Source organism: Ricinus communis, chromosome 9 (assembly GCF_019578655.1).
Source record: "Ricinus communis isolate WT05 ecotype wild-type chromosome 9, ASM1957865v1, whole genome shotgun sequence".
NCBI lineage: Eukaryota > Viridiplantae > Streptophyta > Magnoliopsida > Malpighiales > Euphorbiaceae > Ricinus > Ricinus communis.
Genome location: NC_063264.1, coordinates 16721902 through 16749439, shown reverse-complemented (window position 1 = coordinate 16749439; position 27538 = coordinate 16721902). Strand labels below are relative to the sequence as shown.

At 34.8% G+C, this 27538-nt stretch overlaps 2 protein-coding genes and 1 long non-coding RNA gene across 4 annotated transcripts; 2 read left to right on the top strand and 1 right to left on the bottom strand.

Annotated features, from left to right (window-relative positions):
* The first annotated feature begins 186 nt into the window (after positions 1-186).
* LOC8289579 (RNA-binding protein 25) lies at positions 187-3111 on the top strand. 2 transcript variants are annotated; one of them, XM_048379570.1, is made up of 9 exons: positions 187-404; positions 522-870; positions 1081-1126; positions 1297-1346; positions 1494-1535; positions 1740-1853; positions 2445-2523; positions 2629-2700; positions 2790-3111. In XM_048379570.1, the coding sequence occupies exons 1-9, from the start codon at positions 338-340 to the stop codon at positions 2835-2837; spliced, it is 867 nt and encodes a 288-aa protein (XP_048235527.1). In that variant the 5' UTR covers positions 187-337; the 3' UTR covers positions 2838-3111. The 2 variants fall into 2 exon arrangements, with proteins under 2 accessions (XP_048235527.1, XP_002527602.1); XM_002527556.4 differs by having other exon boundaries at positions 193-870.
* A 13336-nt stretch (positions 3112-16447) lies between these two features.
* Positions 16448-21707, bottom strand: LOC125371063. The gene is made up of 3 exons (XR_007217268.1): positions 21033-21707; positions 19978-20394; positions 16448-18039 (listed from the first exon to the last, which is right to left on the bottom strand). It is a non-coding gene; the product is annotated as an uncharacterized LOC125371063 (long non-coding RNA).
* Positions 21708-23173: 1466 nt separating this feature from the next.
* On the top strand, positions 23174-24987 carry LOC8289583 (gibberellin 20 oxidase 2). The gene is made up of 3 exons (XM_002527560.3): positions 23174-23769; positions 23997-24321; positions 24553-24987. Exons 1-3 carry the CDS (start codon positions 23228-23230, stop codon positions 24826-24828), a joined length of 1143 nt encoding a protein of 380 aa, XP_002527606.2. The 5' UTR covers positions 23174-23227; the 3' UTR covers positions 24829-24987.
* The last annotated feature ends 2551 nt before the right edge of the window (positions 24988-27538 follow it).

The window sequence follows — 27538 nt, the reverse complement described above, 5'->3', positions numbered from 1 at the left end:
TACAAAAATAAAAGAAATAAAAAATATAATGATGCATTTCATGTTGCGTGAATAAGAATACTTGAATAAATATTCTTTTTCTTTATTATAAAAAATGTAGGCCAATATTTGATATAAAAATAAAAGCAACAAAAGATAGAAATACAGGTTAGGTTGGATCCAATATTTGATTAGCATACAGAACTTCACTTTTATTTTGGGCAAGGCCCAAGTCTATTAATAATTTCCATATCCATATTCATTATCCACAGCTATCGGCCAAAGTCCAAGCAGACGGAACACAAAATCTAAACTCTGCCTGTCTGTGTTCGTGTTTGTGTTTCTGTCGAAGTGAAAAATGGGAAAAGATCGAAACGGTTCTGTAGTAGAGAAAGATGACATAGACGAAAACCAAAAACGCAAAGGTAAAACTAGAGATAATAATGTAGACACCGATTCAGATTCACGACATCGAAGCCGTATCAAACACAGAAGAGATGTAACTGATTCTGATTCTGACTCTGGGTCTGTTTCTGAATCAGAAGAAGAAGAAGAAATAGATAATAGAAAGCGCAACAAAGGGAAACGAAGATCGCGAAAACGACGCAGTAGAAGCTACGATTCAGACTCGAGCTCGGAGGAGAGTGAGAGTGAAAGTGAAAGCGAGAGCGAGAGCGAAGAGGAGAGGAGGAGGAGGAAGAGGAGAGAAAGAAGGAGAAGGAGAGAGAAGGAAGAGGAGAGAGAGAGGAAAAAGCGGAAGCGAGAGAAAGAAAAGAAGAGGAGGAAGAAAGAGAGGGAAGAAAAAAAGAAGAGAAAGAAGGAGAAAGGGAAAAAGGGAGCTGTTACTGATTCTTGGGGAAAGTATGGTGTTATTAGAGAGACTGATATGTGGTATGATTTCTTTTTTCCTTTTTTTTTTTTAAATTATCTTTTGGTGGTTTAAGATGATACATGCTTGATTGAATATTGTTTCTTGGTTTTTTTAAGTCTCATATGATAATCAAAATTGAATTGATGTTTAAGCTTGTCCAGGTTGAATTACAGTTGAAGTTGTAGAATGATCCCTGTTCTTGTTTTCTGCTATGTCTCTAAATTTTTCAGGAATAAACGGCCGGAGTTTACTGCATGGTTAGCAGAAGTGAAACAGGTATTCAATTTTATGTTCTACTATTCTATGCTAACACCAATGATATAAATTTTGCTGGTGGCACTAACTGCCTTCAGATATTTGTAGAGGATTTTGAAGATTTTAAGACTTCTGTGTCTATTTACTTATGCTGAGAGTTTACTCATGTTATGTAATATATTTCCTTGCAGGTGAACCTGGAAAGTCTGCCCAACTGGGAAGAGAAGCAAATGTTCAAAGAGTGAGTACATTAACTCCTTCTAGTTTCCTCATCAGAGAAGCGTATCTTGGAATATAGCTTAGTAGTAACTTCAGTGCGACTTTGCAAATGAACTTTTGGATCTTTCTCTAGCATTAGCATAATGTTTTATGGTCTATAATTGTGCAGATTTATGGAGGACCACAACACAGCAACATTTCCTTCTAAGAAGTAAGGCTGTTATGCGTTTTGTTTATTATTCTATTGCAAGAAGTTGCACTGCTCACTCTTGTAATATTTATTTTTTCTGGGTTGCATTTGTTTCTTTAATTTGAATGAATTACTGAGCCAGCTGCTATGGTGAAACTTTCCCTTGGCATTAATGCTTGTTTTATGTTGCTGATAAAGTAATTACTTTGGTTCTTGTGGTTGCAGGTACTATAACCTTGATGCTTATTACAAGCGTCAAATGGAAAAGGAAATGAAAAAGGGTTTCAAGAAGTTCCAAGAAACAGAACGTACTGTTTTCAATGACGAAGAACAACGTCGGTATGTTATAGTGCATGTCATGTCCTTTTAAGAATTGAAATCTATTGGGGATTGTAGCTCTTTTGCAGTTTTTGTTTTTCCCATTACATGTAAATGCAATGTGATTTAGCCATTATTGAACAAACGCTCAGTATCTCCATCTTTCATTGATGATCCTTATAACATTGTCGATGCTGATTCTTAGATAATAATGCACCTTCTGGTCATCCCTTTCTTCCCTTCCGTCAGCCTCACCTAATGTTTTGAATGTAAAAGAGATGTTAGTTTAAAGTCATTCAAGCGTAAGTGACATGCAGGTTTCATTCCCATTCTATAGTTGTATAATAAGGTGAAGGTTATCTTTGGAACTGCAAAATTGTTTATAACATTCCTTAACTTCTTTTCCTACATATTTGCATGATGGGACATCAATAACTATTTAATTTGACTGATTGTGCAATTGCATCTGAAAGAATCCTGAATATGCCATAAACTGACGCGAGAAGCAGAAAAGAATCATTAACATGTTCAAATTTTCGTTGCAACTTTATTGTGTTAAAACTGTTTATACTTTTATCTGGCATTTATTCAATTATTTCATTCATTTCTCAGGCAAGAACTGATGCGAGCACGAGAAAAGCAGAAGGAGCAAGAGGTGGAAGCTTTAAAGATCTCCATGCAGAGTGGAATGGTTAGCTTTCAGTTTTTCTCTTATGACTGGCATATATAACATTTCTAACCTATATGCATGATGTAAAATATGCTTCCTCATCTTTATCTGCCCCTGAATTTTCAGGCACAAGCAATGAAAGAGCAAACCCAGCTCAGGGAAGAGATGGCTTACCAGTACAAGCTTGGCAACTTCGAGGTGAAAATGACAAAATTGATTTTATTTTCAACATTTGATGAGATCTTAATCTAGCTGATTGCTGATGGAAAGCCAACTTATTTTTGTAGGCTGCTGCTGCTATTCAGAGAAGGCTGGACCCAGACATTCCGATGTGAGATAGACTTTGTTGCGGGGATTAACTAGTAACAGTAACTTTGCATTATGAGTCACATTCAGATCTCTTGCCGGCAAGAAACCTTTTAAGGCATCTCTACCTGTAGTCACAGCTTCTTGAGATAACCGCTGCTCAACTTTAGAGAAAAGAATGGATCCAGTGTTTCGGTGTTGGTGTTGCCAGTTTAGGCCGGTTTATTCCTTGTACTCAATTTTGCAGATTATAGGAATTTCATGTCCTTACGCACTTCTCTGCTAATATAAGTTGGGTTGTCATATTGATCTTGGAATGTTAGTGATCTTTCGTGTGCGCCTGGAATGTTAGTGATCTTTCGTGTGCGCCGATGTGCACTGTGCATCTCAACCCTTAGAAAATGTGATAAATTTCATATGCTTAATATATGTCTTCGTGGATCTTAAATCAACTAATAATATGAACAGGGAACCATATCCTTTGTTAGAATCCTCACCTCTTTTCCTTCATCTATTGTTGAATGTTAAGCTTATTATCATGAATGGCAGTAAATTATCATTTCCACAGGTGCGCATATAAAGCACAATTGTATCTATGGTACTGCCCTTGGAATTTATTAATGTCAATATTTTTCTTGAAGTTGTTTTGCACGATGACAGATGATTTTTGCAGTGCAATTTTGTCGGAGTTTTCTTTGCTAAAAATTGAGACAACAAAGGAGAGATGAAGATGGCAAGATAATTATGATTTAGAAAGTATCTAATCTTGCAGACGACTACTGTAAAATCTAAGGTGTCACTATTTCTCAATCCTTATTGCAAAAAATGTATGCACAAACCCCTCAACATATTTGTGTATTCAACAGCATCCCCAAGCAGAAATAGGCTATCCAAGTGAATGTATATCCAAAGATAAGAAGATATTGTAAGAAACAACTTCACTTATTTTCTTAAGTAATCTAAACATAGAAAAAATAAAAAAAATTTCTGTGAAACAAACGGAGCCTAAATTATAGTGGCAGAAGCCATGCCCGAACATAATAGTAACATATTTCTCCAAATTGATAAGGATGGAAAGCAACACGGGGTTAACCAAATTACTTAAAAAGCCTAACGTAAGGCGCAAACAAGGTCAAGTAAAGCTCATCAGGAAAGTATATTAATAGCTCTTGTCTGATACATGAGATCTTGGTGGCCAACTGAATGAAACTCTGCCATTCTCTTGTAAGTATTACTGAACTACAGAACTTCTTCCTGGCAATCAAGCTCCAAAATTTGAACTGCCTTGAAGTGATGAGACACAGTCGGGAACTTGGAATGGTCTCCCATTTTTGGCCTCTTGAACTACAGATTTAGACCATGCGCATTGACAATGAAAATTCTTTGACTAGACTCAGGATTAGAGGGGCCAATAGAACAACTAACCTCACAAGAAACAAGAACGTCCAAGTTAGGTGAATTCTCGAGCAACATAGGCAGCAGGAGGCCACTATGTTTATTACAAGGCAGAAACAATTTAATCAAAGTATGGAACGTAGGAAGTTCATGACCTTGCACAAGAGAGAGAACCTTCAGAATATCAGTAAGAAGTTTGAGAAGAGATCCTTGGGTCCAACAAAGCGACGTCAAGCGAATGAAGGTTTCCCAAAGGAATATCCATCTGTTACATGATCCTTGTACTTAATGGCTTTAAGTTTAGGGTCACCCACCACAATTTTGCGCTGAGAATACTCTGCCATTTCTAGCAAAATAGTAATGGAGATATGTGTGTTTCCTCGACCAATAGATGTGACGCCTATCACCAACTCTCTAGGTTGAGGTCCATCCAGCTCCCGTATCAGCACATTAAATGTTTGACAATAGCACGTACCAAACTAAGGGATCCTTCCTAATTATTCAGGTACAATTTTACTATTGCCTTGTAACTCATATAAATAGGTAGTGGCGGAGAAATTTCAGTGTCACAGGAATTGGAAACAAAGGTTACCTATGGAAGCTCTCTCGACGAGGGGAATCCGATCATACCACTATCATTGCTTGAGTCCTTATCGAAGATTTCTTTTCTCTTTTCCCAATTTTGACTAATTAATTATATAAATAGATGTTTGAGCAATTTCAAAAGAAAAAGAAAATTAAATACATAAGTATAGTAACACTATAATGCTATTGTATTTTCTAAAACAATAGATTTAGCACTATTTTTATTTACTAATATTGAATTTTATATATATATAAACTGGTTGTATCAGTTTTGTTCGGTTCAATCTAGTACAATTCGGTTCAAACTAATTTAATTGCAAATATAGTTTTTTAGTTAAATCCGATTAGATTGTCAGTTCCTAGTTGAATCGACCAATTTAGTCTGATTTTTAAAAATAATAATTGTACTAAAATTTTTTCTAAAATTTTATTATTCTCTTTTGTATATTTTATATTTCAAATAAAATATAAATTTCAAATCATTAGCCTCCACTCATTTTAAGTCCCGAGTGGCTAATAGTTCTCCTTTAAAAACTATTTAATGGTACCGCAATAAGGTATAATTATTTAATATACAACCTTATATTATTATTGTTTTTACATTTTGTTTATCATTGTACACACAGATTTAAAGCTTTTATAATTAATTATAATCAAAGTGAATGACTTAATATTTTTAGGCCTAATAGTATAAAAAATCTAAATCTTAGCAGTCGTTTGCAATTTTAGTCATTTTTTTTAAATTGTCAATTTAGCCATAATTTGTCCAAAAGAGTGCAATTTTAGTCAAATTGAGTTGTTGGTCAAAATTAAACCAGATAGATTAGAAAATAAGAATTCAAAATTAAGTAACGTATATAAATAATGTGGCATTAGGACACATCAAATTGAATATCTCATTTCCTATTTGACATCTATGTCATTGTTTGGATTGTTTAGACCATTAGATTTTATTTTTATTTAACAAATAAAATTAGAAGGTAAGGTATTTCAAATAAAAGTTCCAAATCATTAAATCAAATAATGCAACTTAAGCTATAATTAGTCTATATGAAAATTTAAAAAAAAAACCAATTTCTTTTCAATAATTTCATCTTTCCTTAAAATTAAAAGACTATCTAAAATATATACATACATACTTATAATACATGTATGAAACAATAAGTTTAGTTATGAAATCAAGAGAAAATAAAAATAAGGAAGACACAAAATATAATAAAATAATTAAAATAATAATAAAGAAATATAGGTGTTAGAAGGAAGTAGAAGAATCTTCTCTGAAAATGTAATTACACCTTGAAGACCCATAGGTTATGGATCCTATTGAGATGGAAATATCTTAATGCATTGAACGGTGTGTTTTGATTGTAATAGTAAAACACATCGTTTTGATTGATCGGCTATGTCAGCAAGTCATTTTGCTGATCTGGCTTGCTTTATTTTTTAACTTAATGAACTCCTTTTTAGTGTAAAGACAACTAATCCCTCACAACCAACCTGAGGAACAACAAGCCCAATCCTATCATGCTCAACAATTGGAAGCAAACTAGACGGAGCAGAAGCAAGTACATGACAGCCAACAAGCACAGAAGATGCAAGACTAGCTAAATGATTAGTAGCCTGATTGGCTTCCCAATACACATGCCTTAAAGACACGTTCCAATCGTCTCAACAACTGATGAATGGCACAGACAAGGGACTAAAACTTATTATACTCAACATAAGGCTGCTGCATAACCTCCACGGCGCATCTGCTATCCACTTCGACTTCGAGACAACAAATACCACTACTCCAAGCAATTCTCAACCCCTGATACAATCCCCATAACTACGCTTCAGTGACCGAGCACTTCCCAATATTCATTACAAACCCCTCACCCAGTTGCCACATCCATCCCTCACAATGCCTCCTGCTCGTGCATCCCCCGTCGAAACACATAAGGCTCCATCAGTATTCAACTTCTACCTGGTTCTTATGGAGGGCTCCAGGTAATTAAGATTTCCTTCATTATTCCACCAGTCTTAAGCGCATTAAAGGCATTAAGACGATTAAGAAACTCCTCAATCCTTACAAAGATATCCTTTGAAAGGCTTCTTCTTCTAATCATTTCATGCTTAAACAAGTATTCATTCCTCTAGGCCCATATTCGCCAAATAGCCACCCAAACAGAGAATTCCAACGATACCTGTGCTGAATTAACCATTAGCCAAGTTTTTAATAACCCAGTCCTTCAAACCAAGATAAAAAAAACTCATGGTGCATAAACGAAGGAACAACATTTGACCAGAATTGCTTTGCATAAACACAATCTCTTAACACATGAACCAGAGATTCCACTATAGCACCACATCTGTCACAAATAGGATTAGAAATCAATTGCCTTCTTTGAAGCTCCTCTTTTGTCAACAACTTCTCATTCATAACTAACCATAAAAACGTTTTCACACGCTAGGGGCCATTCCATTTCCAAATTAGCTTCTAGAACTGTTGCTTTTCCATTTGATTCTCATGCTAACTTCACCGGAAAGAAACCCGAAGGAGAGAAAGCCCAAAGAATTCCATCATTACCATTACTTTCCCCAGAGGTTTTCATAGTAGCAATACAAAGAATAATATTATTTGAGAGAAGATGAGAAAACATTTTCTACGCTCAAGTTCCATCCTCTTTCACCATAATCAGACACCCGATTTTCTATTTGATTCCATGAAACCATCGAAGTTGAGAAACAAATCAAAGGCTGATATTCCTTTAGCCAGTTATCAAGCCAAAACCTAATCACTTTCCATTACCAATTGCCCACCTCACGCCTTTTAACAACATATTCCAAATTCCCCCGAATGATTTCCAAATATGAGAGCCATTTCTAACTGGAAAAGAAGCACTTGGGACTGTCAAATGAGATCCATACTTTGTTCGTAACACTTGAACCCACAATTTTCTCCTGATTGGTTAACACACCCCAACCTAATTCTGCAATCAAAAACTCATTTAAAGGCTTCATTAACTTGAGGTCGAGTCCTCCGTTCTCTTTTGATTGACAAATATTGCTCCATCGAACCAGAATCATTTTTTATTTTTCTTGATTCCCGCCCCAAACAAACTGCACAGTATGCATCTCAATCTTATCACAAACTGAACTCAGGAGCTGAGTTGTTTGCATAGTGAAAATTGGTACTGCTTGAAGCACTGATTGAGCCAGTGTTACCCTCCGAGCGAAGGATAATGAACTAGCATTCCATCTTGATAGTTTGCTCTCAACTTTATCAATGATGGGTTGATATCTGGTCTTATTGACTCGGGAGGTCAATAGAGGAACTCCCAGATATCGACTCAATTCATTTGTTATTATGAAGCCCAAGTACTTGTACTTTACTTGTCCCTAATTGGCACATTTTTTGAAAGATAGATTTATGTCTTAGCTTTACCAACCTTTTCCCAAAACAACCTTTTCCCAAAACAATGATAAAAATGGTCCATAACCGAACTAATAACTTGAGCTTGCCCCATCGTAGCCTCCGCCAACAAGAGTAAGTCATCTACAAAGAATAGGTGGGTTAGATCCACCCCCTACCGATTTAATTTACTGGCTTCCAAAGCTCTTCCCGCTTAGCCAACTCGATACTATGAGCTAGTCTTTCCATACATAACACGAAGATGTAAGGTGACAAAGGATCACCTTGCCTAATCCCACGATATGGCTTAAAGCTTCTTGTTACTTCACTGTTCCAAGCAATTTGCATGGAAAAGTTAGTGATGCAATCCATAATCATTCTAATCATATCATTTGGTAAGCCAATGTCCAACAACGTTTCGTGAATAAACTTCTAATCCAATCTATCATATGCTTTTTCTAAATCAACCTTGATGGCCATAAAATCCCTTATCCCTTTTTCTTCATCAAATTGTCCATTATTTCTTGGGCAATGACAATATTATCCGTGATGTGTCTCCCTGAAACGAGGCTTGTTTGAGTCGGACCTACCAATTTAGTAAAAGATTCTTCAATCGATTTATAATTACCTTGGTAATAGCTTTATACATAATCGTACAAAGGCTTATAGGATGGAAGAGTTTCATACAATCAGCACTCTTAGTTTTGGGTATAAAAAACGAAAGGGTTTTATTCAAATATGGATGCACATTCTGTCCATTAAACACACCTTTAATGTTTGAGCAAACTGAACCCTTATGCGTATCCCACTAGCCCCGATAGAACAAAGCATGTAAGCCATTAATATCAGGAGCTTTTAAAGGTCCCATCCTGAAAAAAGCATTCCTTATTCCTAAGTCATCCACGTTACGTCGAAGCATACTCACCTCCTCATTACTAAGCGACAGAAACAACCCTTGATCTTATAATTAGAGTATGTAATCGGATCCATTGAGTAAAGCTTAGCGAAATAATCCGTAGCATGCTCCTTAATGCTTTCTTGATCATGAAGCCAAAACCCATTCGAATCCTTTAGTATCTCAACCCTATTTTTCTTTCGTCTCTAGATCGTCTTTCAATGAAAGTATTTTGTGTTACAGTCACCGTAAGCTACCCACTCCTTCCTGGCCTTTCGAAACCAAAGTAGCTCCTCATGCGTCATTACCTCATCTAGCTCTTTTCTCAGTCTGACTTCCAACTCCTCTAGGTTGCTCAACTCATGAGAACCCGCTTTTTCTGGAAAATATTCCCATATACATCACAGTTCCATTTTCTCACCTCAATAGTAAAATTATTTAAAGCTTCCAAATAATCAGTACCCGGAGTCCACACACTACTCACCAAGTTTTTGAAACTATCATGGTGAAGCCAAGATGACAGGAATCTGAAAGGCTTATGGTCACTGCTCTTTCGATGCCCATCATACTGAATAGGAATTGGTCTATGGTCCGATTATATTTTAGGAAGATCAGAGACCAATGCTTTCGTGTGTCTAATAAACCAATGATCATTGCATACTGTCGTATTTCCCAAATTCCTCCTCTAGCCCAAGTAAATCGAGTCCCCTTAAATTGTAAGTCACACATCTTATTCTCCATCATCCAGTTATTAAAAATCAAGCTTCAAAAATAAGATTTTACGAATGGATGCCATTGGACTACTATACACCACCGTAATAAAAGACTTGCGCCCTTGTCTCTCTTCAAGCATAATATGGACAAATGCTTATGACTTTCAAGCACCGTAATATTAACATCTTCATGCCATAACAACCAAATCCCACCTGAGAAACCCACTGCTTCAACACGGTGAGATCTCTCAAACCCACTATATTTAATAAACTTGTCTGCTTTGACACCACAAATTCTCGGTTCAAGCAAGGCCACCAGCCCAGGCTTATGATTATGCACAACAGTATTAAAGGTCCTTTAAAATTCAAGTGAAAGAGGCCCCTTTGGCAATTCCATATCACTGGGTTAAAATCCATAAAAAAGGTGATGAGAAGAAGAGAAACAAAGAAAGCTATCTTATGTTAGAAATAATGTTGAAATTAGTAAGCTTGCTACTTTGTCAAGTGAAAGTTATCGTGAGTCTATTATGAATGCTATTCTTTAGTTTAGTTGCTTAATTTTAGGAATGTAGTTGAGATGGTTGTGATTATGCCTAATTTTTAAATATTCATTCTCTGTAATTAAACTATGGTTGAAAACTTAATAAAGAATCACCTTTTACTTCAATATATGCAGTGATCATAACCTGTTTGTTAAAAGTTTTTTTTGTTTTTTTTTTTATTTACCTCTTTGTTGTTTACAAAGAGAAGCTTGTGCGAAAAACACTTTTACTTTATCATATGGTATCCGAGCTGCAAAGCTCTATGGCTAATAATACAGGAAACAATCCATCTATACCATCCATTCCTATCTTCAAAGGTAATGGGTATGATGCTTGGAGCACCAAAATGAAGACTCTCTTCATCTCTCAAGATTTGTGGGAGCTGATAGAGAAAGGGTACAATGAAGCTGGAAATTTAGTTGAAATTCTTAGAGATTATTGAAAGAAAGATGCAAAAGCTCTCTTCTTTATTCAACAAGCTGTAGATGAGACTATTTTTCCTCATATAGGGACAACCATAAAGTCAAAGGTAGCATGAGATTTGCTTCAGAAGCGTTATCAAGGTACTTACTGTGAAGCTGCAAACTCTTCAACAAAATTCTGAAAGCTCTTTTATGAACGATGGTGAATCTCCTAATGCTTATTCCACCAAACTATCAGATATTGTTAATCAAATGCAAAAGTATGGTGATGTATCTGAGCAAAAAGTTGTTGAAGACATTTTACAGAGCTTACCGAAGAAGTATGAGCATATTGTTATGTGTAATTTTACATACGTCTTTGAGTTGAATTTTAATGACTTTTGAATAAATAGTTAGTATTAATTAGGAGTTTATTTAAGTTATACTATTATTCTATTATTTTATTCACTTTTAATTTATTTAGAAATTTATATTTAATTTTAATAAGTTTTTCTTTTTTTATAAGAAAGATGAGAAAGGGATCCTAAACAGGCATGAAAAGCTATATCATGGCTAAATACGGCGGTGCTTGTGCCTGTGTTACTCATTGGAAGAAGGATCAAGAAGTATGACTTGACACACGGCTGTGCTAGAAGCTGTGTCTACCTCTGGATTCTAAAGAATATGACACACGGAAATCACACGGGCGTGCTCTAAAGTGTGCTTGCTTTTGCCCGAAATCGAAGAAGTTGTGAAAGTTCAACATGACATTACACACGGACGTGCGCTAAGCCGTACCGTAAGATGAAAGACGTGACATGGCCGTATGCCAAGTCGTGTCGAATAAAAGAGAGTCTTCTTTCACATGAAATTCAGAAATTTAGGGTAAAATAAGATTTCCTTTGAGTCTTGGCTATAAAAGAGGGGACAAATAACTATTTTAAAATGATAACTATCATAGTTATAATGTTTTTGAAGACTCATTCAAAGAGATCAAAAAGATTTGTGCAAAGATTCAAGAGTTTGAATTAACTATTTCTTTTTCTTCTTTGATTTCTTTAATGATATTTATGTGTATTGCCGTAATCATGTGCAGCTAAACTCTTCTTAGGGTTTAGATTTGTGTAGCTAGTCTATTACTGGTTTGGATCTTTATTTTCTTTAAATGAATAAATTTTCAATCAATTTTATGAGTTGCTTTTACTTGTTCTTGTATTTAATTTTAGGCTTGATTAAATACATATTTTTGGGTAAATTAGAGACAACGAAAGTTGTATAATTTATCAACTCATAGACTTGTAAAACTTAGGAACCTCGATCAAGAAAGTAGACGAATCTTTTAGGGAGCAATAACTTACTAAGGAGCTTAATGAACCCTAGTTAATTGACATGGCCATAAAAATAGACTGTAACTAACTTTGGAATTCTTAGATGAGCTCGAAAGACACTCTAAGTAATTTGAGTAATTTACCATTGAATAAAGTTAATGATTTGAATTGTGAAAAGATCTATAATCCAAGTAATAGTTAGTGAAACAAATCCAGGCTTTAGTTTTTAATTATTAGAATTTTAAAAGGAATTATTTTAGCTTTAAGTCTTCTTTTCCTGTTAATTATTCATCTAATTATAAATATTCGATTTTGTCAGATTGTGGAAATACAATTAGGCCTGGTACTTGGTATCAATCTCCTCGTGGAAACGATACTCATAACACTCTTTACTACTTGTTCCGATCCGTGCACTTGCGGAATTTGCCTAACATATATAGTGGTTGCCATAGAAGAGGCAAATGATTTAAGTGAGTTGACTGTTGATGAGTTGTTGGGATCTTTGCAATCTCACGAAGACTGGTTAAAGAGGTATGATGATCAAGGTGTAGTGGAACATGCATTTTACACTAAGTTGTAGTTGTCCAAATGCAATTCCAGTAACAACAGCGAGTTCAGTGGCAGAGGTAGTGCACATTCTAGTGGTCGAAATTAAAATCAAAATGAGGATGGGAAATTTAGATCAACCTCGCAAATTTCATTGCTATTACTGTAATAAACCTAGCCATATTAAAAAATATTTCAGGTTGAAGGAAAGCATGCTAAGTTCGCTGAATAAGATCCAGAAGCAAATGATGAAAGTAAAAGCTTATTCCTTCCTTGCTATTCAACTACGATATCTTCTCTGAATGTTTGGTTTATGGACAGCAGCTGCAGCAATCACATGACAACAAATTTAGAGGCTTTTATCGGGTTGGATAAGTCATTTCATACCACAATCAAGATGGGAGATGGAGTGGTTCATGAAGCACATGACAAAGGTGATGTTAAGATCCATTCAAGTGATAAGAGTTGCCTTAAGGATGTTCTATATATGCCTCATTTAGACTCGGACTTGTTAAGTGTTTGTCAATTCTTGAAGGAAGGATATTCTTTTATTTTTGAAGACTTTTCTTGTGTTGTATTTTCTGATTTAAGTATGAAGAAGTTATTGTTTCAAGTATCAATGGCAAAAACATCTTTCCTCTTCATCTTGGTGATGGCATCATGCTTTCAAGGTGTCTTTAGAAGATAAAAATTTGTTGTGGCACCACATGTATGGGCATCTAATTTTAGAAGTTCGAATTATTTATCTAACCAAGATTTAGTGGATGGATTGCCTAAAATTCAAGTTGTTGATGAAATATGTGAGAGCTATGTTTTTGGGAAGCAACACCGAGAGGCTTTTCATAAAGGAAAGGCGAGAAGAGCATGAAGACCTATTGAACTACTACATGCAGAAGTGTGTGAACCAATGCAGATTCCTTCTCTCAATAATAAGACTTACTTTATTGTGTTTATTGATGATTATAACAAGTCCACATGGGTCAATTTTGCTAAAGAAAAGTCAGAAGCGCTACCAATTTTCAAAAGGTTCAAAAGTTGTGTTGAAAAGCAAAGCGAGCATTCTTTGAAGATCCTAAGGACAGATCGTGGTGGTGAATTTCTTGTCACACGAACTTGATAATTTTGTGCATAATTTGAATTTTAAGACAATTGAGTTACACATCGCAACAAAATGACATAGCAGAGAGAAAGAATAGAAGTCTTGTTGAAGTTGCCAAAAGCTTGATTAAAGCGAAGGGTTTGCCCAAGTAGTTTTAGGCAGAAGCAATTCATACAGCTACCTACATTCTCAATTGAAGTCCAACAGTAACATTAAAGCATCAAACACCTTTTGAATCATGGTATGGATGGATACCAAAGGTATCTCATTCCAAAGTCTTTGGGTGTATTTCTTATGTTCATATCCCTTCACAAAAGTGGCACAAAGTTGATGATAATAGTGTCAAATGTGTATTTGTTGGCTATAGTGCCCAGACTAAAGGGTATCGGTTTTATAAGTCTTTGACTAATAAACTTATTATTAGTCGTGATGCTATATTTGATAAGAAAAGTGCATGGAAGTGATCTGATGAACAGAAAAGTGGCACAAGCATGTTGAATTTTTATCAGATATTGAAGCTAATGATGATTTTGAATCTCCCTCATAGTCACAAACTCCACCTAGTACCACATCTTTAGCAACTCCTCTAAGTTCTCACAGTTCCACACCTTCATCAAGCTCTTCATTAACTCTTCCACGAGAATGGCGTTCTCTAACTAAGATTTATGAGTAAATTGAGAGATGTCAATTTGCATCAATTCAAGAGCCAGATTGCTTTGAAGATGCAGCTCAAAATAAAGAGTGATGTGCAACCATGAAGAAATGAAAGCCTTGAAGAAACATGACACTTGGGAGCTGGTTGACTTACCAAATGGCAAGGAGAAGGTTGGGTCAAAGTGGGTTTACAAGCTCAAATTCAAACATGATGATTCGATACAAAAGTACAAGGCATAATTGTTGCTTGAGATTACATGCAGCAATAAGGTATTGATTTTAGAGAAGCTTATGCTCCCATAGCTAGATTTGACACTATTAGAACTATTTTGGCTATTGCTGCCCATTATAAATGGAATGTCTATCAACTTAATATAAAATCAGCTTTTTTTAAATGGTGTTTTGGATAAGGAAGTGTTTGTAGATCAACCAGCAGGTTATGAAGTTAAAGGGCAAAAAGACAAAGTTTATTGACTAGCAAAGACTTTATACGGTGTCAAGTAAGCACCGAAGGCCTAGTACTTGAGGATTGATGGACATTTCCAAAAGCTTGAACTCCAAAAGAGTTCTAGTGAACCAAATTTATATGTCAAAGCTAATGGGACTGCTGAGGTATTTATTATTTGTCTCTACGTAGATGATTTGATTTACACTAGTAATACTGTTGCTTTAATAGAGAATTCAAGAAATTGATGATTAATGAGTTTGAGATGATTGATTTGGGCTGAATGAGCTATCTTTTGGGGCTGGAAGTGAAGCAAAATGGTGTTGGAATTTTTCTTTCTCAAGAAAGATATGTAAAAAATCTACTTGAGAAATTTGAGATGCAGGATTGTAATTTAGTGATGACACTTGTCAGCACAAATTAGAGATTTTGTATGGAAGACGGGGTAGAGAAAATTGATGGTCACCTTTATCAAAGTTTGATTGGCAGCTGCTTGTATCTCATAAATAGTAGGCCATATATCACGCAAACAACTAGTTTATTGTCGCGATTCATGCAAAAACCAAGCATGATTCATTTTGGGGCTGCTAGAAGAATACTTAGATATTTGAAGGGAACTAGTTCTTATGGGCTTTGGTACTCTAATGCTAACAATCTTGAATTATATGGTTACTCTGATAATGATTGGGCAGGTTCACTTGATGATTGCAAAAGGACATTCGGCTATGTTTATAATCTTGGTACATGTGCTGTTTATTAGAGCTCAAAGAAGCAACCATCTATTACTTTATTAACATCAGAAACTGAATACATGGCTGTTACCTCAACTGCTTGTCAAGCAATATGGCTCTAGCGAATAACTCAATGATATGAAGCAAAAGCAAGAGGAGGGCACAACTTTTTCTGTGATAACCAGTCAACAATTACTATGACTAAAAATCTGGTGTACCACAACCGTTCAAGACATATTGAGACACGACTTCACTTTATAAGGGAACTAGTTGCTAAAGGAAGTATGAAGATTGCATATTGTAACACTAATGAGCGGTTGGCAGATTTATTCACGAAGGCACTTTCTTTAGCGAAGTTTGAATATATGAGGAATATGTTGGGTGTAGTAGATTTTAGCATTATGGGGGAGTGTTAGAAATAATACTGAATTTAGTAAGCTTGCTATCTTTCACTTTGTCAAGTAAACATTATCGTGAGTCTATTATGAATCCTAGTTTTTAGTTTAGTTGTAATTTTAGGAACGTAGTTGAGATGGTTGTGATTATGTCTAATCTTTTGATATTTAGTTCCTATCTTTTATGTATTTAAACTATGGTTGAAAGCTTAATAAAAAATCACCTTATAGTTCAATATTTGTAGTGCTCATATTTATTTATTTATTAACAGTTCTCTTTGTTTTTATTTACCTCTTTGTTGTTTATAGAGAGAAGCTTGTGAGATAAAAACTTTTACTTTATCATCTTAAACATCTTAAACATCAATAGCATCAATATGAGTATCATCATCCATATTGTCTTCCTCAGTCATTGAACAAAAGAGCAGTATGAAAGAATATAATCTGAGCAAAAAGGATTGATTTCATTTAACTGCTAAAAACTGTATAGGAGGTATGAATATATACAAGCAAAAAGGAAATTTTTGGCTGCCATCTCATAGTGCCACCGCTACGAAAGGATAGGAACCTCTAACTACTAGCTATTAAACAAATTAGCTAAAAATAAAACTACAAAACTACAAAACTGTAGATGCTAGAATATAAGTACAGTAAATAATAAAGAAATGAGAATAATAAATCTTTATATCCCCCCTCAAGTTGGAGGTTGATGAAGATCAATCAACCCTAACTTGGACAATAATGCATAGAATTGAGGACCTGCCAAAGCTTTTGCAAACATCAGCCAATTGGTTTTGAGGGGACATATAAAGAGGCTGCACAAAACCTTCTTATATTGATCATGAACCAGGTGATAGTCAATCTCTAAGTGCTTAGTTTGTTCATGGAAGACTGGATTATGAACTATGTGCATTATTGCTTGGTTGTCGCACTGGAGAGAGATGGGAAGCTGTAAGGAAATACTAAAGTCTTTAAGCAAATAGGATAGCCACTGAAGCTTACAAACTGTGCTGTTAAGACTACGGTATTCAGCCTCAATTAATGATCTTGATACAACAGTCTGCTTTTTTGTCTTCCATGAAATGAGCGCTGAATCGAGAAATACACAGTAACCAGTTAAAGATCTTCTAGTTTGTGTACATGAGGCCCAATCAACATTATAAAAAATCTTCTAGCTGAAGAGAGTTAGAACTAGAAAAGAACAATCCATTTGATGGACAACCTTTTAGATATCTAAAAAGGTAGGTGGCTGCATCCCAATGATCTTGGCAAGGTGAGTTTTACATGCTGACTTAGTTGAAGTACAACATACGTAATGTCAGGGCAAGACAAGTTGAGGTAGAGAAGTCTGCTCACCAATCTTTGATATTTATCAGGGTCAGACAGAGGAGTAGGAGTTTGAGAGAATTTGAACCCTTTTGGAAGAGATGTAGCAGTAGGTTTTGCTCCCAGAAGCCCTGCATCTTGAATTATATCAAGAGCGTATTTTGAGTTATGTAAATACCTGCTGCACTTCTTGCAATCTCAAGACCAAAAAATATCTAGCATTTTCCATATCTTTAATAGTAAATTGTTGATGCAAGAACTTCTTCACAAGATCAATTTCTATCTTTGAATTTTTAGTAAGCAGAACACCATCAATATAAACTAATAGGGCTAGAAAAGACTTATCTGAATGCTTGATGAATAGACAATGGTCATTTGCTAGTTGAACAAAGCCAAAAAGCTTTAATTCATTGCAAAATTCTTGATTCCATTGCCTTGATGCCTGTATGACGCCATACAAGGACTTTTGCAGCCTGTAAACCTAACCTGGAACAACCTTCTTATATCCTTATAGAGGTAGCAATTAGACTTCTTCTTCCAAACAACCATGTAAAAAGGCGTTTTTTATGTCCAATTGATGAAGAAGCCAGGTCTTTGCAGTTGTAACAACAATGAACAATCTTACAATAGTTAGTTTGGCCACTGGTGAAAAACTCTCATTGTAATCAACTCCTTCCACCTGGTTATAGCCCTTAGCTATTAACCGGCTTGATATCTGTCAATGCTTCCATCGGGATTTAATTTAAGTTTAAAGACCCACTTTGAGCCTATAGCTTTCTTTCCTGTAGGCAAAAATGTTAGTTCCCATGTTCTGTTCTATTCTATAGCACTAAGTTCTCTATCTATAGCTTTTACCCATTTGACATTAGTACAAGCCTGCTTATAAGAATTAGGTTCTTGCATAACAGATAAATTGGCCAAAAATGACATGCATTCACTGGTGTAATATGATTTGTGGAAAGGATAGATAGGTGGAATGTAAATTAGACTAACTTGTAGGTAGACTGAGAGAAGTTAGCTATAGAATGAGTGCTAGTTAAATTGGTGACAAAATCATTAAGCCAAGATGGTTGTTTTCTTTGTCTAGTATTATGCCTAGCAGAAACTAACTATTGAGAGCGAACTACTAGATCTATTTCATTATTTTCTTCAATTAATGGCATGGATGCAGCATGAAATGGTTCTGGTGATGTGTATATAGGTGAACTTGGTAAACTTGCACTAGATTCAGGTGATTGAAGTGGTGAAGGTATGGTAGTATTGTCTGTATTATCTAAAGTTGGTAAAGACAAAGGTGTTTCACAAGCATCATATCTTTTTTGTAATAGAAAAGAAAATATTTCTTCATAGAAAATCACATGCCTTAGAGATAAAAATCTGACAAGTGGATAAATCACACATTTTGATAAGCCTTTTGGTCTTCAATATAGCCTATGAAGATACATTTTCGGGCCCTGGGATCAAACTTGTCCTTTTGAGGATGTGTATTGGTTGCAAACCAAAGGCAGCGAAACACTTTAAGGTTAGCATAATCAGGCAATTTTTGATGTAATAGCTCATATGGGGTTTTCCACTGTAAGTTTGAGGTTGGTAATTTTTTTATGATGTGAGTGGCCATTAGGATAGAGTGTCCCCAAAATTTTTTGGTAAAGTGTGCTTAGAACATCAATGATCTGGCTATTTGTAGGAGATGTCTATGCTTTCTCTTTACTGTGCCATTTTGCTGAGGAGTGTAGATGCAGGTCTTTTGATGTAGAATGCCAATATCATGAAGTAATACTTGAAATGCAGAACCAGTGAATTCACTCCCATTATCTGTCCTAACTGATTTAACATTGGTTGCAAATTGTTTAGGGACCATTTTGAAAAATCTTCCAAGTAATGGGACTGTGCTATGTTTGAAATTCATCAAGAAGGTCTAGGTGGCCCTGCTATAGTCATCTACAACAGTAAGAACATAATAGGCACCTGAAACCGAAGGATACTTATATGGTGCCCATATGTCTATATGCAAGAATTCAAAGATTTTCTTGGAACGTGTTTCACTTATTGGAAATGGGAGCCTATGTTGTTTAGATAAATGACAAATATTACACACTAGTATTTCGAGTTCTAATGAATGACAAAAAGGCAAATATCGTTTAGCTTGACAAGAAGTATGACCTAACCTTCTATGCCAAATGTTAATAGCAGAAACTGAAACTTTATTAGCGAAGCATGGTTGGGTACAACCTTTTGAAATTGACCTTTTTTGAGTTTGGGCTGAAAGCACTTGCTCATTGTTACAAAAAACTTTCCTAGTTGAAAATAAAGAAGTCGGATCCAAGATATATAGATTTCCTAACAACTTTCCAGTAGCTATTATTCTCTCAGTCTGTTGGTCTTGCAATAAATAATGGGTTATGTAAAAAGAGAAATTTCTATTTGAGGTCCTTGCAAGCTTACTGATGGAAAGTAAATTAAATTTAGAAATTGGCAAATATAGAACATTAGTAAGGATCAATCCAGGTAGTAATTTTGCAGTTCCCATTTGATTAACAAATTGGACAGTTTCATCTAGTAAACAGATAGTCTTTTAACAAGAGTTGGTTTAATATTTTCAAGCAAACTTATATATGAACACATGTGATTTGAGGTCCCTAAATCAATTATCCAAGTTCCATCTTCTATTAAGCCTAATGTACTTAATGCAAAAGTAAGTGCGAAGCTAGGATAGTTACCTGCATAATCCAGTAGGTGTGTAAAGTTCACATGGCTAGCATCCGAATGTTTCCCTTTAATAATTTTCATAAGTTCTTATTGAAAAAGGCTGGTCAGTTGACTCGTGTCCTGAGTGTGAGCCTTTTTCTGTAGATGTGTCTTCTGCAAGATCAAGAGGTGAGTCTGCCATAATAACTGCTGCCCTGCTTCCTATCTTCTATCTTTGCTCTTTGAGCTCTTTGTACCATTTTGGAAATCCATGCAGCTTGAAGCATGTGTCCCTTATGTGACCATCCCCTATCACAGTAATCATAATGCTTGGACTCTCCCTTTTCTTCGCTTAGCTTTTCATATCCTCTCCTTCCTGTTCCAGTATATCCACCCTTTCTGTTTGCACTCTCGTATTGACCTCTACCTATACCTTCTCTTCTATAACCCTGTCGTTTAGCAAGCATTGCACTACTTTCAGAGTTATCACTAAAAACAACATGAACTTCCCTTTGTTTTTCAACTCTTTGAATCATCGAATAAGCCCTATACAATAGGAAGTGGTTCCATAACCAGTATTTGGTTTCTTACATTATCATAAGAAACATTAGGCCCCATAAGGAATTGCATCAAATGATTAAAATTAGTCATGTGCTGAACAAACTTAGCAGCATCACAAATGCATATAGGTTGTGGCATTAAACAAGCTAATTCATCCTATAGTTTCTTGAGCTTAGTATCCACTGTCATATTTCCCTGAGTTAAAGAACTGATTTCTCTCTGGATTTGATAAAGCAAAGGACCATTACACTCCCCAAATCTTTCTTACAGCTCTACCCATAAATCTCTAGCAGAGTTAGTATATAGAAAAGAATCGACAATATCTTTAGAGATGGACTTTAGAATCCAAGATGTAACCATACAGTTAACCCTATTCAATTGATCAAACGTTGGTGAATCCAGATTTGGTTTCTGTGTTTTCCATCAACAAAACCAAGTTTCAACTTAGCAGACAAAGCTATCCTCATGGATCTGCTCCATGCTAAGTAATTTTTTGCAGTAAGAGGCACTGTGACAAGTACCATACCTGGGTGATCTGAATGATTCAGATATATAGGATCATCAATATTTGCTGGAGGTTTGCTCTCTGGTAATATTACCGGTTCTAGACCCATTTTCTGTCTCTACGCTAGTAGGAGTCTCTTCTCTATCAGCCATAAAGAAAACAACAATCGTGTAGAGTGGGAAATATTAAAGAGTATCAGATTTCAGGCTTTGATACCATGAACAAAAGAGCAATATGAAAGAATAGAATCTGAGCAAAAATGACTGATTTCATTCAGCTGCTAAAAACTGTACAGGAGGTATGAATATATACAAGCAAAAAGGAATTTTTAGCTGCAAGTTCATAGTGCCACCACTACAAAAGGATAGAAACCTGTAACTACCAGCTATAAACAAATTAGCTAAAAAATAAAACTACAAAACTACAAAAACGTAAATGCTAGAATATAATTACAGTAAAGAATAAAGAAATGAGAATAATAAATCCTTACAGTTATGAAACCATGATCGCCCTCATCAGAATTAGAGTAGAGTACTCTCCCTGTGAAGCTTCATAATCCTCATCATTTGGGTCCGCGCTAGGAAGGCCATCATATTCCATATTGCCAATCTCAGGTGGCTTTTCCCCGATTAAAACAGGAGTTTGTTTGGGTTTAGGAGATATTATGGAAGAGAAGAGCTCGGGTCAAGAGGGCTTAAATTCACAATGGAATGCTTAGTAGCGTCAAGAATGGGTGAGGATTGAGCAGTTCGGTTCGGGTTTAGGCTTTTATCGCGTCAGGTGTTGTTGCATGGGGGTACTGACATGGTTTTGACGCGTGAAAGGTGGAGTTTGAGTTTAACTTAACGAACTTTGATGCTTAGTCATCCTTTTACATATGTTATAGCACACGAGATAAATAATAATTTGAGTTAGTATTGAATTACACGTTGAACTTTATAATCTGGACTTCTTAAATCTTTTCATTTTTGTGTCCTCCAATAAAACATTGTCTAATGACTCAAAATTTTTTAAATTTTTATGCGTTTTGGAAATTCTATCTAATATTTTAATTTTGGTAAACTTGGTCAAAATATAAATGTTTAGCAATTAGAGCCAATTGCCATAGCTAGTCAAATTATTGTCGTATATTTGAATTTGTTTGAGTCAGTATGCAAATAGTTTCTGTCATATATTTATCGCATCATATAATTTTATAATATATATTTACCACCTCGCTTAATTTTGATCAGTCTTGCTCAATTGATAATTGGTTATAATTGTCAAAGAATTTTAAATTTTGACTGTAAAGATTTGACTCTTTGAGTGATTATGGCATAAAAAGAATCCAAAGATAAAAAAATAACGCATTTTGTCAAAAAGAAACAAGAAAGAGAGAGAGAGAGAGAGAGAGAGAGAATGGAGGAAGGAAAATGAAGTGAGTGAAAGAAATTATGGAAAATGAAGAAAAAGAAAAGGTATTTAGATAATTTTTTACTAAAATAATTTAAATAATAATATAAGTAAAAAAATCGAAAGTATACATCAAATTTAATGTGATTAGAAGTTTATATACCTAATTATAACAAAAGAAACTTCAGATTCTATATTGTTAAGGATTTAAATATAAAGATATAAGTAAATTTTAGGGATGGTTACTTTACACTTATAATAAAAATATATTAAACTTTTAATTTGTAACTAAATAGTTAAATTTTGATTATAATAATAATAGTAATATAATTGTAAAAAATGACCAATTGGCTTAATTATTAACCTATTATATTAAAGAATAATATTTTATACATAATATATATACGTGTGTGTATAAAGGAAAGAACAAAATCTAAGGTATATATATACATATATATGCGTCTGTGTGTAAAGGAAAGAACAAAATCTAAGGTATTCATGCAATAAAAGGATATATAATCAATAGCAAAAGAGCTAACCAATTTTGGTTATGCATTTTTGGTAACAATTAGTGCTGTCATTCAGTGACAGAGACAATATAAGGCAGGACCAAGATACAAAAGGTAACTACTGCAATTATGGTAGCTTTAGTTGTTTGCTAATTCTTATTATCCTTTTATTGCACTAGTATGAGATTTTGTTCTTTGTTTAAAGTTTTTTTCCTTTTAAGATCAGTCTGATCCTTTTCCTGCAATCCTTTTTTCATGCTTTTTGCTGCTATAAATGGAGAATCTCTTTTGGTACAATGTCCTCAAGAAAATCTAATGGAATTGCCTGCTTCCAGTCTTCCTCCGAGTCCTCCAATGACTACAAAAGTGAAACCAGCTACTAGGGCTTTTCATTTTGATCCATCTTTCTTAAAAAAACAAGACGACATGCCAACTCAGTTCATTTGGGCAGAAGGCGATTTAATTAGCGCCACAGACGAGCTTAATGAGCCTTTAGTAGATCTAAATGGATTCTTGAAAGGTGATGAGGAAGAAACTGCCAGGGCTGCTAAGCTTGTTAGGTCTGCTTGCTTGAAATATGGCTTCTTTCAAGTCAGCAACCATGGAGTTGATGCAGACCTTATTCGAGCTGCATATCAAGAAATTGATACAATTTTTAAGCTCCCTTTCGATAAGAAGCTCAGCATTGGTAAAAAGCCTGGCAGTGTTTATGGGTATGCATTTGCCCATTCCGATCGGTTTTCTAGCAAGTTACCATGGAAGGAGACACTCTCTTGTGGGTACCATGCGGAAGATACAAAGCCAGTTGTTGCTGATTACTTCAAGCATGTCCTGGGGGAAGATTTTGAAAGAACAGGGTACATATCATATTGGTTTCTGAATTGTTCTATTAATATTTTACCCTTTCTTTCTATAGATGACATGCAATTACCTATTTGGAAACAAATTTTGGAAGAAACTGAATTTATTTTTAACTGATTTTGAGAATTTTTTGTAATGACTTAAAAAATATATGCCGAACTGAGCTAGCTGAAATTTTTGTGATCTTCTTTTTTGTTTTGTTTTGTTTTTTTTTTTGTTTTAGGGTGATTTATCAAAGATACTGTGAAGAAATGATGAAGCTATCTCTAGTAATTTTTGAGCTCTTGGCAATCAGCTTGGGAGTTGATCGTTTTCACTACCGGAAATATTTCGAAGATGGTGGAACCTCAATAATGAGGTGTAACTACTATCCCTCATGCAATAATCCAAGTCTCACACTTGGTACTGGTCCTCATTGCGACCCGACGTCTTTAACAATACTCCACCAGGATGATGTTGGTGGTCTCGATGTCTTTGCAGATCACAAATGGCGATCGGTCCGACCTCGTCCTAATGCCTTAGTCATTAATATTGGTGATACTTTCATGGTAATTAACTTTTCATAATATTCTTTTCACAACTAATACACGTTTAAAAAGGTTTAGTGGTCCTTTATATTATTATTTTATGATATATTTAAGAAATTCAAGTTAAGTCCTATTTCTTTATTATGTAAGTATAATACAATTTGTTAATTACATAGATAAATCTTTTCTAACTAGAAATTGTGCAATTTTTATTTCTAATATTTATAATGAGTTAATTATGATGTATTGTAGGCACTAACCAATGGGAAATACAAGAGTTGCCTGCATAGAGCTGTTGTGAATAAGGAGAGTGAAAGAAGATCAATCGCTTTTTTTGTGAACCCAAAAGAGGACAAAGTAGTGAAACCACCGGAAGATGATGTTGCTTGCAGGGAATTAGGGGAAAGGAAGTACCCAGATTTCACATGGTCAGATTTACTGAAGTTTACTCAAAACCATTATAGATCTGATGATGGTACTCTTCAAGCTTTTACTCATTGGTTTCTTTCTTCCAAACCATCTAATTAGCTTGTAGATGGTTTTGATTATTGCTTTATCCTTATCTGCAATGTCGTATTGGCTCTAGCCAGATGTTTCCCTTCTTAAATAAATAGTATCTCAAATGAAATCCAACTCAGTTGTTTAACAACTAATTATTGAGAGCTTAATGATAAATTTTTAGTATCATCTCCAATGTGTTAATGAACAACTTGATTCATCTATAGCTGTTTTAGTGAGACAGGAATCAAGAATTGTAAAAAATATTGTCGCCTATGAGCTGTAGAATTTGCTGAAAAATATCAACCCAGTTGCCAGTTTAGCCAATGTGGACCACGAAAAGCATCATCAGATTCTGTAGAATTTGCTGATGAACAATTTATGTAGCTGCTAAGCAAATTCTTAAGCAATCAGCAAATTTACGACTCATCCTGAAAGGGCTTTTGAGTTAATAAAATTTGGCATGCGCTTGAGCCCTTGAAAACAAGCACACCTCTTTCTCAGAACTAGCAACAGAAAATGAGATTCTACCAACTTTCAAGAAATTTGCGTTCTTCAAGGAACATTCTAACACTAACATTTCTGTTGTCTTCCCTCCAACTCCTTAAAATTCAAACAATGAAATAAAAATATTAATATCCTTACTCATTATTACTTATAATTTGTTGTATTTCTTCTTTTCTCCTTTTCTTATTCTTTGATCTTCTCTCTATATTTTATTAAATATTATTTTAGCACTAAAAGATAAAGATGTTGCATTAACTATTTAAAAAAAAGAAATTTGCTCATTTTTATTTCTATAAATTGTATTTTTAAAGAATCGAACATATGATCTATTTTTAATTAAAAAAATTATTAATTGAGCTATACTTTCTTTTCCTAAAGTTTAATTTTTAATCATTTCTTTTTTAATTTACATGTGAGTTATCTTTTTGCCCAAAGTTACAACTGTCTTCTAGTGCTTGAATTTATAACCTACAAGGATATTGACGGCAAATCGAGGATCACATTATAAAAAAAAAAATCATGTTAGTCAAATTATAATTATATTAGTCAAATTTCATTTCACAAGTGAAGCTGGAAGTTCAAGACAACTGGATATGGATGACTTTTGGCCTTTGCTCTCGTTAGAAAACAAGCATATAAATAATTTGATTTTTCCTTCTGGAGATCCTTAAGAAAGACCCTGATGTTCCTAGTTCCTTGTCAGGCAAGACCTAAAGAATGTCATATATCTGATTCAAGATTTTTAGCAGCATTTTCAAGACAAACATAGAATTCTGAGTCAAATACTTCACACTTCCGGCTCATCGCTTCCGAGGACGTAGGCACATTGCCGAACCTCGTCAATTTCTTATTTTCTTATTTTTCTTGCTTGTTTATTCATATTCCTGTTATTATTAGCCTTATTTCTCAACACCTTCCATCCCAACTATAGCGACAGTTGAAATTTGACTGCTCTTACTCAGTAATAAGTTTACTGTGTTCTTTTCTTCATGCTCTCGGCTCTGCAACTTCATTTCATCATATAAGAACTAGACGGTGCGCGTTGAGCTTTTTTGTTGTTGCCCTCTCCAACAACAAAGTTAAATTGTTTTTTTCAATCCTTAATATTAGTCAAGGTGTCATTAAATTCTTTAATTTTGTGAGCAAAATCATGGCGTCGGCTCCACTTGTCCAACAAAAGCAAAAAGAGCGGAAGTGGGAAAGTGCCTTCTTCTTATCAACAACTTGTGATTTTAAAAGTACGGTTCTTCACTCGTCCAATACATCATCCATGCAATAGGATACATCTTTGAGCTCGTCTAACCACCGTTTGACATTGGTATCCTTGAGCTGTCTTTCTTTTGCATCAGCAAGAACACCATGGATCGCCTCTAGATTACTAAAGCTTTACGACTTCTTTCTCGACACCCGCAACAAGGCTCGCCTCTTGTTTAATTTTGGGAACAATAAGTTGCTCTAACACAACGGAAACTAGAGCATCAGCCATACTGAAAAATGGTAAATGATGGATTGATAGAAGAGAAAGAAGTTGCTTAGGAAAAATATGAGAATGGTTCTTTGAGGCTAAGATTATGAATCAATAATTTACAATCGATAATTTGTAGGAGTGTGGGTAGACCCACCACTTCACTTTCACTTAGCCCCGGGCCAAGTTAGTGGGGTGACCCTGTCGGGCTCTTCCCCATAAAAAAAAAAAAAACTGTAAATGAAATTTTTCTATACGACTCGAATCATTCTCAGATGCCCAAAAAGGCATCCTTTCCTTGTTTGTTAAGTTGGTTCACGCTGGCTAACATTTAGATCCGACTCTACCCAAATTTTTCTGATTCATCTCGGTATTAATTAGCCGGTTAAATATTCAGGAGTCAAAAAATCATTAATGTGAAGAGTTTTCTGAAATTATTTGATTTCTTAAATCTTAATATGTTACTTACTTAACATTTTTATTTATTCTCTAATAATATTATTAGTTTTCTTTTGTTAAAGTCTCCTTTCCCATTAATTATTCAATGAGTCCACTCTGCTTTTCTTCTTAGGCTAATGATATAATCTCTTGATATAACGACGACAAATTTTTAGATATATTCAGTCTACTACGTTATAAATAGATTAAATCAATTGCATACTAATATGTGATTTTATTTATTAATTATAATATTTTTATTCATTGGATTTTAATCATGAGTTTAGGATTATTACTCTATTAATTTTTTTATATTTTTTATTATTGCAT